The sequence below is a fragment of the Uloborus diversus genome, chromosome 9 (genome assembly GCF_026930045.1).
Source record: "Uloborus diversus isolate 005 chromosome 9, Udiv.v.3.1, whole genome shotgun sequence".
NCBI classification, from domain to species: domain Eukaryota; kingdom Metazoa; phylum Arthropoda; class Arachnida; order Araneae; family Uloboridae; genus Uloborus; species Uloborus diversus.
This window is the reverse complement of record NC_072739.1, coordinates 113,780,778-113,793,650: the sequence shown is the minus strand read 5'-3', so window position 1 is coordinate 113,793,650 and position 12,873 is coordinate 113,780,778. Positions and strand designations below refer to the sequence as shown.

General features: G+C 32.4%; 1 protein-coding gene across 1 annotated transcript; it reads right to left on the bottom strand.

Annotated features, from left to right (window-relative positions):
• Positions 1 to 3,922: 3,922 nt before the first annotated feature.
• Positions 3,923 to 12,867, bottom strand: LOC129230086 (integrin-linked protein kinase-like). Its single transcript, XM_054864478.1, has 4 exons — positions 12,802 to 12,867; positions 9,422 to 9,521; positions 5,549 to 5,679; positions 3,923 to 4,220 (listed from the first exon to the last, which is right to left on the bottom strand). Exons 1-4 carry the CDS (start codon positions 12,865 to 12,867, stop codon positions 4,074 to 4,076), a joined length of 444 nt encoding a protein of 147 aa, XP_054720453.1. The 3' UTR covers positions 3,923 to 4,073.
• Positions 12,868 to 12,873: the final 6 nt, after the last annotated feature.

Sequence of the window (12,873 nt, the reverse complement as noted above, 5' to 3'; positions counted from 1 at the left end):
CTTGTTCTAAAAACGAATTTTTAGGCGATCTTTGGTAATGTTAAGGGGAGAAAAGGTTTGAATACCTTCCCTGAAAATTTTTCGAAATTAATGTCTTAAAAACGCGATTGTATACCATATTTGTTGACTTTAGTGAAAATATGACTCGAAGGATTGTCGATCGATTTTTCGAATCGATTTACATCTCCCGCCCAATATTTCGATTTTGGAGTCTTAAACATAATTGTAGACAACCTTCAATGATGTTAGAGGAAAAGATTGTACTAGGGCTCTACTTTGGAAACTTTTAAACTTGAAGTCCTACTAGAGAGCGTTTTTCAATGATGTTATCAGAAAAGGTTCAGAGGTTCCTTCTCGTTAATTTTTTTGAAATTGTAGTCGCTAAAACACGCGACTGTGGATCATATTCGTTGGCGTTAGGGGCCCAGCAATTTTTTTAAATTGAAGTCCCAAAAACGGAACATTACATAATCTCCCGTGTTATTGGAGGGCAAGGTATCCAGGGACTCTCTTCCGGCAATTTTCAGGGAATTGGAGCCTTGAAAACAAAATTTGAGGTGCTCTGTAATAATTTCGGAGGAAAGGGGAGGCTTCGACAGTGTAGCATTTAGAAGAATTTCTTATTTTCTGAGAACTAGAAAAAGGCGAATAGATGAAACAGGAGGGCGGAGAAACAGAACGTTGGAAATGTGTTAAAATGAAGTGTTCGTTATATATTATATTGTTCAGATAAGTTTTTGTAAAAGTCTTTGATAGAAACTATAAAATATTAATATAATAATATTGTTGGGGTTTTTTTCTGCAATAGTAGATGAAAAGTAACAATTTTGTCATGAAAATATATCTGTAAGTGACGAAAAAAATCGTAATTTAGAAAGCAAAAAAACAAGAATAACTGTAACTTCGTAAAGTATAATCTGAGGGGTCAGATAACTTAAAATGAAATAAGTTTTTGGAAAGTTGAAATTATTTGAACAAGTACAAACAACATTAGCAATCTTTTTTAGTTATATCTGGAGCACCCATGCTATTCATATTTAAATGCCAAACTGACTCATCACTCCCAGCTTGCCAGACACTTAATCTTTTGTTCTAGAATTATAAAGAAATTAGCTCAAAAATCAAAAATAGGATGCTTTTTCTAATTTGTGTGGTCTTAAAAATGTATTCTAGATGATCTTTGTTAATGCTAGGGTGGAAAAGTGGCCTGGGAGCGTTTTCCTCGGCATTTTTCAAAAATGAAACTTGAAAAATTTTATATTTTTTCTCTAATTACGTTAAGGAGTTACTATTTTAGGGTTCTTAATGGAAATTTTTTCAAAATTGTTGCTCTGAAAACGCAGTTTTAGACATTATTCGGAGATGTTAATTAGAGGAGAAATCCGGGGCCCCCCTCCCAGAAATTTGTCGAAAATGAACAATCTAAGAAACGCAGCTGTGTGCCATCTTTGATATCGTTATGAAGACTGGAAATTTTTGCAAATTGGAGCTAGAAAAACAATTTTATTTCACTTTTAATGATGTTAGGGGTGAGTTTTCGGGTGCTTTACCCCAGTAATTATTTGAAAGGTAAGGTCTTAAACGAAATTTAAGATTATTTTAAATTATATTGGCGGAGGTGGAGGGAGGGGGGGGGCTGAAACTCATTAATTAAATTTTCGAAGTTAGTTGTCAAAACGCAGTTTTAGGTGATAGTTGGCTATGTTACTGGAGGAGAGGTTCGGGATACATCTTCAGCAATTTTCCAATAGTAAAATTCCAGAAACGGAATTTTAGATGACTAGTTGACCCACGCGAATTATTCGAGTTCAAAGGAAGAATTTTCTGATTTCAATGCAACCTCGAGATGCTATAGACCAAAGCAATGCGTAGTAAAGCAGCAAAATAAATTGAAATTTATCCTTCTGCAAAGTCAAACTTCGATTTACCCTCTTAAAATCAATGTTTTGTTTCTTGATTTTAACAACAGATATACAGCTTAGAATTTTGCATATTAGTGGAAACAAACAAAAACCCATTAAAACGATATTTTTCGGCCCAGATTTGAACTCCCACCCTTTCCCTCATTAGCACGCTGCTTTATCCAACCAAGCCAATGTGTCTTCGCTCTCCGCTGCTATTCATTTCCAAAATTATTTGAGTGGTTTGGTTTTTTCATAATGAAATTTTCAATTTCTAGCCTTATATTTTTATTTGTTTAAAATACAAGCGTTTGCGGCCTCCGTCAAAAAAAAAAATAAATAAATAATATTTTGAATTTTTTGGTAGTTCAGACTTATCTTAGTTTTCACACTTTCTTTTGTTTTAGATGTCATGTCTCCAGAACATCGCTATAAAATTTTTGTTTAATTTCGCCTTTTGTATTTAAACACTTAGAACTAGCACACTAGCAGTGGTGTGACTAGTCATAATATTTTTAAATCTCGCCTTACTCTGTTTCAACTTTTTCTCTAATTAAAATGTATTTTGGTGGCACATATATTTTTCTCTACTTAATCACTATTTTCATGATGATATTTTTACCAAAAAAAAGAAAAAGAAAACAAAATTTAAAAATACCGGCAGCCCCTATGAAGTTATGTTTATTTACGTATTCATTTTTTACTTGACTGACGCTTGTCATAGATTTGTACTAAACAGTGAATACTTTCTTTTCGTTAAAATATGCTCGAAACGTACATTTCAGCGCTCCTCAGAGGTAAATCATAATGCATAACCTTGCTTGGATGTTCCTAAATAATATTCAGAAATTGCATTTTGTTTCAAATTTTGCAGAAAAACTCTTTTTGACACTTTTATTCTATTTGTTCATTTATCATTTCTATTACATGTTCTTAAGATCGTAAAGGTTTCCTTTCTGCTTTTTTTTTTTTCATTTCTAATATGAAATTGGTGACGCCATTTCAGAAAAACAGGGCGGGGGGTAGCAAAGGCCTTCTTGGTGATGGCTATGGCGCCCGCCCCCCCCCCCCAAATGTTCGGTTATGCTACGCCTCTGACTGGTACTAATTTTCGCAGGCCGCGGAGTAGAGTCCACTTTCCCGCATTTCGGCAATCAAGAGTGTCTAAACAGTGAAAAAAAAGGTGAAGGTGAATTCAAGTGCACTGACCACTCCATCTGCACTACATTTGTTGTTCATTGGGTAGAAATTCCGAAATTCCCAAAAAAGGCAGATCACATTTTTGAAATCAGGTTTGAGGTAAACCAGGGGCGGATCTAGAGGGGGCCATGGGGGCCATGGCCCCTCCCAAAGCCTTGTGATTGTAGGATTTGTTTAAAAAGAAAAATAAAATAAAGAAACTATTATGAGAAAATAACAAACTTTAAGACATGTTTTTTACATTAAAAGAAATTTCGGCCTTATTTGGGAAAGAAATTATATCCCTCTCCTTGAAAAAGAACTATCATTCCCAAAATTTTGCTCCTTGGTTTACATCATATCTTGATTCCAATTTTAGACACTTGGACGTTCTCTAAATGCTGTTGTCCTCAGAGTCACCTATTGCTCACGAGACCAAAGAGAGCCTAAATTTGCGTATTTATGACTTTAATTTCGAAATTTTTCGGAGGGAGAGCTCACAAATCCTAAATCGCTTTCTCTAATACGCACAAAAAAAGCTTAAAATTAGATTTTTAGAGCCTCTTAGGTAAAATATTTCTAGGAAGGGGGGATTCCAAACACAGACACACACACTCTCCCTTTAGAATCATTCATTTTGATAAAGTTTCTCGAGAGTTTGTTCAAAAATTTTGGATGGCCCCTCCCAAAATGATCAGCTAGATCCGCCACTGAGGTAAACACTGTACGGCAAAAAGCAGCAGTGCAAGAATTTTTCCGGGGGAGCTAAGCCGGTCTGAAATATTCCAGGGGGAGCTCAAGCTCCCTCAGCTCCCCCGGTTCCGACGCCTATGGACATGTTGAAGTTACAGGCAACCATATATCTTGAATACATACTGAGCTTTTCAATCACTCAATGTTTTAGAATTTTTTTCTGTTAGAGATTCAAAAATTGCAAAACTTCAAGTTCTTAATGTTAGAGAAACTAGATGATGTATTAAAATTTGCATTAAATCACTGCTTCATTTTTTCTAGAATTGGTAAAATAAGATCAAATGTTGGTCTTTTTCCAGGATCTTCATTCATGCAAATCCTTATTAATCTTGACATATGTTGAGAAATTCCAGGTGGAATGGTAATTCTCAACCCTTCAAGAGCAATCTAAATTTAAAACAAAGAAAAAAATTATGCAAAAGGTTTATTTTCTAATATATCATTAATTGCCCAGAAAAGTAGTTAATTAATAAAAACAGAAATGCTACTGTTCCATTCGTAGCCGACCTTATGGATTTTTTGTTCGCCAATAAAGATGAACAATAAGAAGTGGAAACACAGACTGCCTTCTTTCAATATTGCATTAAAGAGCTTACAAATAGCGAAAGACTATTTTCTCTCTCATAAAGAAAAGTAAAAAAAAACGAGCTGATGTGTGCATCACATGACTTCCTTTTACACCAATTTAATGCTATTTCCCTATTATTGCAATTTTAATGGGATTCTCTCTCTAACTCTTTAAATATCACTAGCAATGGCCACATTGAAAGCAGATTTAAAAAAAAAAAAAAAAATCGCCAAATTTTTCGCCAAGTTGGCGACAAAACTTGGCAACCAAAAGACTGGCAATATATCGCCAAGTGACCGCCAAATTATAACACCACTTGAGTTTGCATCGAAATTAACAATGATTTCCCCCCAAAAAGGTGCAAAAGACCCCTTTAGAAACACCCGAATGCAACCAAAATAGGAGGTGCACAACTAGACCCCACTACGAGTCTATGTACCAAATTTCAACTTTCTAGGACATACCATTTTTGAGTTATGCGAGATACATACGCACATACATACAGACGTCACGAGAAAAGTCGTTGTAATTACCTCGGTGATGGTCAAAATGGATATTTCGCGTGTCTATACATTCTTAGGCACTTTTCCGCATGTGGTCGAATCGAAAAAAAAAAACTCAACATTCATTTGGGGGTGAGCAAAATGGAAATTAAGGGCGATTTTTGAGTGAAAATTTTTTCGCGAATACAATACTTCCTTTTTTGTAAAAGGAAGTAAAAAAAGCGAAGCATTTCAATCTTGAGAGATGCTGCATTTACTTTGAACTCAATCAACTCAACAATCCTAAATTACGGACTATCTTCTACCCAAACGCCCAGATTCGTAACTAAATGTGTTAAAATGATCTAAAACGGTATGTATAATAATTTTCTCATAAAATATAGGTATTACACCTTTTAAAAGAGTTATCTTCACTACCTTTAGCTTTTTTCTTAGAACAGTTCTAGAAAGTTCAAAGTTTATTCTGGAGCTCCTTCACAACAAGCATAATTTTCGGATCAGAATTTGCGATTATGATGACGGTTCTTTTAATGTTTTCAATGTCTCAAATTTATTCAAATATCCTGTTTTAAACTAAAACATAAAAGAAAAATTCATACAAAATAATATCAGAAATTTATGAAAATTGTACAAATAAGTTTTACCTTCATTCCAATTTCCATAGGAGATTGATCAGAAAATGGAACTTCTCTGGTTGCTAGTTCCCACAACAATATAGCATAACTCCACATGTCAGCAGCTTTAACATTGATGTCTTCTTGCTTCTTTTGAAGGGCTAGTTAAGCAAATATTGCAAGAGTTTTAATAAAAAATGAAATAGAATAAAAAAAAAAAAAAACTTTTAAAGCCTGAATTCTTAATGCATTGCAATACATAAACGTTATGTTGTATTAACCCATTCATGCCGGTTGGTACAAAAATATACCAACCGGGAAAAAAATTATAATTCGTCCTCACATGATGCTATCTCACCAATAGCTGTACATTTTACATAGTAAATAATCACAAAAAGGGGAAAAAATATGTTTACTGTATCTTTGTTAACAACGGTCGCAACAGTAGGCTTAAAACTTGAATAAATCATAACTACAAAAGCATTCGTCTTCCGTCAAAAAGTAAAATGCAAGTTTTGCAGGTATTTTAGTAATTTCAAAAAGGTTTAAAAATTGTACCATAATTGTAACAGTGTATTTGATTCAGATATACTTTTAAAACGTTGTTTTTATCTTTGTTTTGTGTTATGAATTCTCTTTTACTTTCAATGGTAGAAAATTGTACCAACCGGCGAATATGTAGTCACTGTCTTGCTTTGGGCAAATGAAGTTTTTAATCTAAAATTTGTACAAATAAGTGATATTTTTAAAAGATTTTTTAAGTATTTTAGTAGTGTTGTTAATTTATTATGGACGTCATGGCCGCAAAAAGCTGATAAGAGGAAATTCGATTAGATTTGAATATAAGCTGTGGGTGTTATTCTCGTAATACGGACTTTTATTTTTTTCGGTACCATATTGCGTCGCCTAGACGAATTGGTATAGCATAAAATATTAGTATTGGTATAGTATTTGTATAGTATATTGGTATAGTATGGAAAAATAATAAGAACCTAAGTACCAGAGGAAATGCATGCCATTATGGGCAATTTTTTACTTTTATTCCTGTGCTAAATGATATTCTTTCAACTTATACATTGAAAGAGTATACAAATGTATGTTCCATTGGGTTCAAGAAATGAAATGAAGAAATACACACACAATCAACCAAGAACAGCATGTGGTAATGCTGCAATAAAGATGATGCTGTAAAATGGAACGGCAGTACTGCAGTAGCAATTACAAGCAATAAAGTATTCAGGACATGATGTGAATGAAGCAGTAAATGAGATGCTTTAGAGAAAAATAATTTTATTATTCCAATATCGTAGTTATTGAAACACATAGCAAGTGCATCTGTCGGATAGACCTTTTTGATCCGTAGAAGAATACGGTATAGAAATTGTTGCAAAAAAAAAAAAAAAAAAATGTGGAGGTCACTTTTTTTTGGGGGGGGGGGGGGGGGGCAATTTCTGCAAAGTGCTGTAAAAGAATGGGGAATGTTCCAGACTTTTTGAAAAGAAGATTCGCTATTCATTCCGAGAAGATTGTGATGCATAAATATTCGGTTAAAAATATATTCAATTCGAAATTTTACTACATTTTTAGTATCGATTTTTTCAAGTTCATATTTCATAAAATTTTATTTTACAAAATGAACACATTTCTTTTTTCTTTTGAAATAAATGAAATTGTAATTAGAAAACTCTTTTATGTAAGTGTAAGTAATATTCTACAATTATAAATAATTATAAGTGGTAGTCAATGCAATTATTGCAATCAAACAATAAATGTAAAATTTGCAAACAAAATGTGCTCACACCATACAAACGCCGGTTGGCAGAAAAATCTACCATAAAATTAAAAATAGAAAATTTAACGGGAAAAATTAAATTTGTATATAATGCACTTACTAGACATAAAATAAATAAATGCTAATAAAATTATCACAGTTTGTTTTTTTCGAAACCGGCATTAATGGGTTAAGGTGAAAGGATAAATTTCAGCAAAAGATATGTACTTTTGTATGTAGATTAAGAAAGCTAACAAAAGCCCGGAGAAGAGTGATCAAGGTGGCACTTTTTCATTACATGTGTATCACGAATTCACTCAAACGAATTTTCACCAAAAAGTTCTTATTTGTTCTTCAAACATTGCCAAAATCAATATTTTTGAATATTAAAATTTAATGTTAAGTTTTTAAATAAAAAATTTAAAAAATCAAAAATCCACCAAACAAACAAATTAAGCCATTAAATATATAAACTCTGTATGTGTCAGAAGGTCTATGTAACTGTTGGATCTATTTTAGGCTTGATGTAGTTTTGACTATTTCTCTCAGCTGTATTTTCATTTTAAATTCATTTCTGGCAGGAAATGAATTTAACCCGAAATTTATTACAAGGAGGCAACGCCGCCGTAATACTAAATGTCTACTGCTTTCTTGCTTTTTACATACAGCAAAAAAGAACCCAAAACGAGGGAACTAGGACCAGTAAATGTTGGTATGGAGGTCACTGCCATCTATCAAGGGTATTGGAAATTAATAGTGAAGAAATTAACAATTGTTCAATTCCAAAATTTAAATTCAGAAATTAACCAATAAACAATTTGATTTGAATATTTTGGATCCATTGCCATAGCAATGCCTTTGTTGGATGGCCGCTGGTTAGCGCTGCATTAAAAATTATCATATATGAATATTCAGGAGGGGAATATTTAAATTATTTGGATCCATCCCCATAGCAATGCTATCGTTTGATTGTTGTTAGGTAGCACTGTCCTCCATACCAGAAGCCAATGCGAGCGTTAATGGAAGTTCACTTTTTGAGGCAAATGCAATAGGTATTTAGTATAATGGGGGGTGTTGCCAAAGGTTACTTTTGATAATTGTTAAATCTGTTTTAGCCTTGAAATTTCAGTTAATGCATTTAACAAGCCATATGAACTGATAGTAAGTACATACAAATTTGAAGATCAATAAATAAAAGCAAGGCATTTCTTAAATGCAGTGGGAGAATATTTCAAAAAGGATAAATGCAGAAATTTTAGTATAGAATAACTTGACTGATTAAAATAATAATAATTTTGAATAGAAAACTATTAGTTAAAAGGGTTTTAGACATAAGACTTTTCCGTACATGAACCCAATAAAACTACCCCTTCAAGTAACCAAGATGACACTCATGAAAAACATTACAAAAGCAGGAGTAAAATTAAAAATTTTTAAGTGAAGGAGAGCCTCACTTCCAAGTTTTATGTTTTAAGGAGATCATGTTTTTTTCAGAAGCAGAGAAGTTGGCAATATATAACTATTTAAACATTTTGTGCACTCTCATATTGTAAAATTTTTATGTCAAATTCAGACATCAAGTTTTCCCCCAAAACTTGATCCAAATTTTTGAAAATTGCTTACTTAAATTTCAGTAAATTTGCAAATTACCTAAAATTTAAATCTTTTTCCTTTAAAACAAATTGGAAGCAACAACATTAATAATAATAATTAAACTATAAAGAAAAATGAAAACTATTTGGCAATCTTTTCTTTTGCAGAGATAATCATTATTTACACAATATTTCAGATTATTTAATGGACAAAAAATTATAATGTAATTATTTAGTTTTTATTCTATAAAAATTAAATAAATAGAAAAAAATCAAATTTTTTTTATAAAAAACGTCAACTCTAACTCTAATGTTAAAATCATCTGCAACTCAAATATTTCCTCTTCCTTATTTTATCTGGAGCAATATTTCACATTTAAAACATATATTTGAATTCATGAAAGGCATAATAAAAACAAGAGAAAGAAAAACAAATGAAAAAAACCTTTGGTTTTCAACACTATATTAGTACTTCAGTAAAGCTCAGAATTTACAATGAAGTAAACATTGAGGTATTTAATAAAGGTACTGCACAATTACCTTCAGGTGACATCCATGCCGGGCTATACATTTTCCCTTTTTCTTGGAAAGAGAACTTTGCATCAGCCATATTTACCCTCGCAGTGAGATCATCATCAATCTAAACCAAATACATAAATATATAACATTTAATGTAGAGAAACAATGCATAGAAAGAAAACATCCATGTTCAAAACAAACTAATTTAAACAATTTAGAATTTTGTCTTAGATGTATAGCCCAGGGCCTGACTAACACTTTTGAGGATACTGGGCACAAACTTTATTTAGTGCTCACAACCTCATTCATCCCCCTACCTTATGGTAGATACAGTAAACGCCCTTTAGAATGACTTCCTGTCACTGTGACCCTTCCGTTAAAACACGACCAATGCATTAAGTCCTGTTTGCTGTTCCATAGATGTAATGTTATTTTAATGTCCAAACGGAATCTTTCATTTAAATATAGCGTCCAAAATTAAGTTTCAACTTCATTGTAATTTTCAAGACTATGTATTTGAAAAATGTTTAAAAACAATTTCATGTTTCTGAAGAAAAAGTATTTTATCTGAAAAATTTTTTTTGATGATGAAAGAGTCAAACAATTGTTGAAAACGTTCAAAAACAGTAAGACATTTTGGAAATTTTTTTATAAAAAAGTCAAAAAAGTGGAAAGCTACTACAATATTTAAATACTCAAGATAGAAAACAATATTAAAAAAAAAAAAATTCCAGCAAAATCAACATTTTGTTAAAATGAAAAAACTATAAACTAAACTAACACTTGAAATACACTGCCAGCTCAGTCAATTCCAGCCCAGGACTGCTGGCTGAGCTGGCAACGTATTGCATGTATTTCTGCCTTAGCCATGGCTATAGGGCAGTAACTTACTGAATAAACTAACACTGATTTCTGTTGGTTATTTTCAGGGTATTTCGCTGCTAAATATATTGCTTTAAAGCTAATTTAAATTAATTTCAGTATTACTTATTTTGTATCTGCAATTATTTACCATTTTGTTAGTCTTTACATTCTGCTTTAGAATAAAGTATGACTTACAAAAGATGTTCTAGTATTTTTTAAAAGTCTAAAAAATAAACAATATCTTGTACACTTGCGATATATCGACCTCTCATTATATATCAACCAATTCTGTTTGGACGAAAGAGGTCGTTATAAGGAACGTTGACTGTATTTATGAAATATTTTGAGACCTAAGTGTTTATTGCAGCAACACTAAGTATGGTAATGTTTTACAGTTCATTATAAATTGCAAAAATATTATAATAAGAGACGTTTCTGAACTTCCTGGTAAGCAATAGAAAATAAATATTAAAAATATCTCTTACATAACAATTAAAATGTAATAAAATATAATATAAGGCTTGTAGTGACTTTGAGCTTTCGGAAAGAGGTTATAATTTTATATAGAATTGTTTTTCTAGACTTAATATTTGCTTTTGCTATGGTGCAATTTGGTTTTGCTTCATTTTAAAAAAACTTTAGCTACACATTTGGGACCCCCGAAATGTTGGTGACCTGGGCCCGTGCCCCATGTGCCCATGCCTTAATCTGGCCTTGTGTATAGCAGTATATATGACAGTTGACGATCATATTGCTACAAGAAATACCAATGACATAGCATTGGAAATGAAAAACTAGAAAACGCAATAGAGCTGTTGAAAACAAGTAAAGAGCGGAACCTGTCTATTAGCGCACACCTTGTTTGAAAGGTGATTTCTACGTATGGAGAATCATTTTTTCAAATAAGATATATTGTAATTTGGATTCCAGATCACAGATGAGTGTTTATTTAAACATATGGAAAACAATAAACACTATGCACAATACTGTATATATATCCTTTTATCCTACAAGCGTCTGTGGCATTTCTGCCATTAATCAATGAGCAGCCAAGTAAGAAGAAGAAGGTGAACAATAATGTGAATAAAATTTAGCATCCTTAGAGTTGTCATTTAAAAACTTAAAAAAATAATGGGGCAGTTTCAGAGACGATCACAATCCATTTCACCCTGGCGACACAGAGGACAACAGGGCGAATCTTTTACTCCAATTCTATGCAGATGTTTTTGCTATTAGTCATGTCCAGTGATTACACGAAAACAAGCCACTCCAACAGACCGAGGCAATGAATTATGGATTTTATTACTTTTATTGCGCAGGGAACTTAACTTTTTACTCCCAACTTTTTACGCAATACGCAATACTATATGAAGAAATCATTTTTCAGTTTGTTGAAAACAAGTCATTTAATGTTGTGCAGAGGCAGAGGAGAATCTGGGTGGGGAGCACTGTACATGAAATATATAAATAAAATCTTAATTATACTATGCTTGTATAAGGTGAGTTGATGGAATTCGAAGCATGTGGAAATTAGAGTGAAGGATGTTGATATTACTGTCTGGAAGGGAATTTGCCAACCATAAAAATATCAGGTAACATTCAGGTGTTTTCTCTCTTTCGGGCGTTTATTTCTTTTATGTCTTTTTGCACCAGATGAATTTTGGGATTCCTTCTCTAAAAATGTTTGAGGATTCTTCGGAATTTTTCAAAAATGGTCAGTAACATTGCTCTTGAATGAGTAGATGATCCTGTTGACAACAGCAGTGTTGTGATGCTTCCTGCCCTACTTTGCTTACTACTTTTTTGTTCATCTGAAGAAAGTTTTGCAACCACTTCATTTTGCTAATCCCTGCTCAATTCTCAGAGTTCTTTAATTGTTGGCTCATTTCCGTAGCCTTAACAAAACCCTATAAGTTTCACTGTCTGAACCATGGAGAAGCGTACAAATGGCAAGTCCACTTTTACTTGAACAAGTTGGATGAGTATCGAATAGTATGGATAGAAGAAATGGAGGGATTTCATAGTATTAATACAAGAATAATAAGAAAATTACATATAAAAAGATTCTAAAATGGTAAGATTTTCAAACTTTAACTGTCTAGTGGCAGAAACATATAAATGCTGATCAACTCAATGGCAGTTGACTTTTGGTATGCAAATTTGATTTTATTGCCAGTGCAGGTGGTAAAATGTGAAAAAGAGAGGTTGGGGCATGAAAATGTTTAAAGACTATTCTATGGAGCTCACAATTAAGTAGTTTTGACACATTAGCATCAATTTGATATTGATTTCTTAAGGTTAAGCAGATTTATGAGTGACAAAGTCAAAAAATTACAAACACAGAATTGCAAATACAGAACAAATGCATCTGATAAAATGAGATAGTTTTAATGAACATACCAAACAAGAAATATAAGATAAAATACTTTTGTAGAATGCAAGAATGGATGATTCAACATAATCAGAAAATTATGGAACAGAACAAAAAAGTAATAATTTCAACAATATGGAATATGTGATCAAAAAATATATCTCACCATAACATGTTTGCTGCTTAAATAAAGGCGGGGAATCAGTGGATCAAGTGTATGCAAAAACGCCATTCCTCT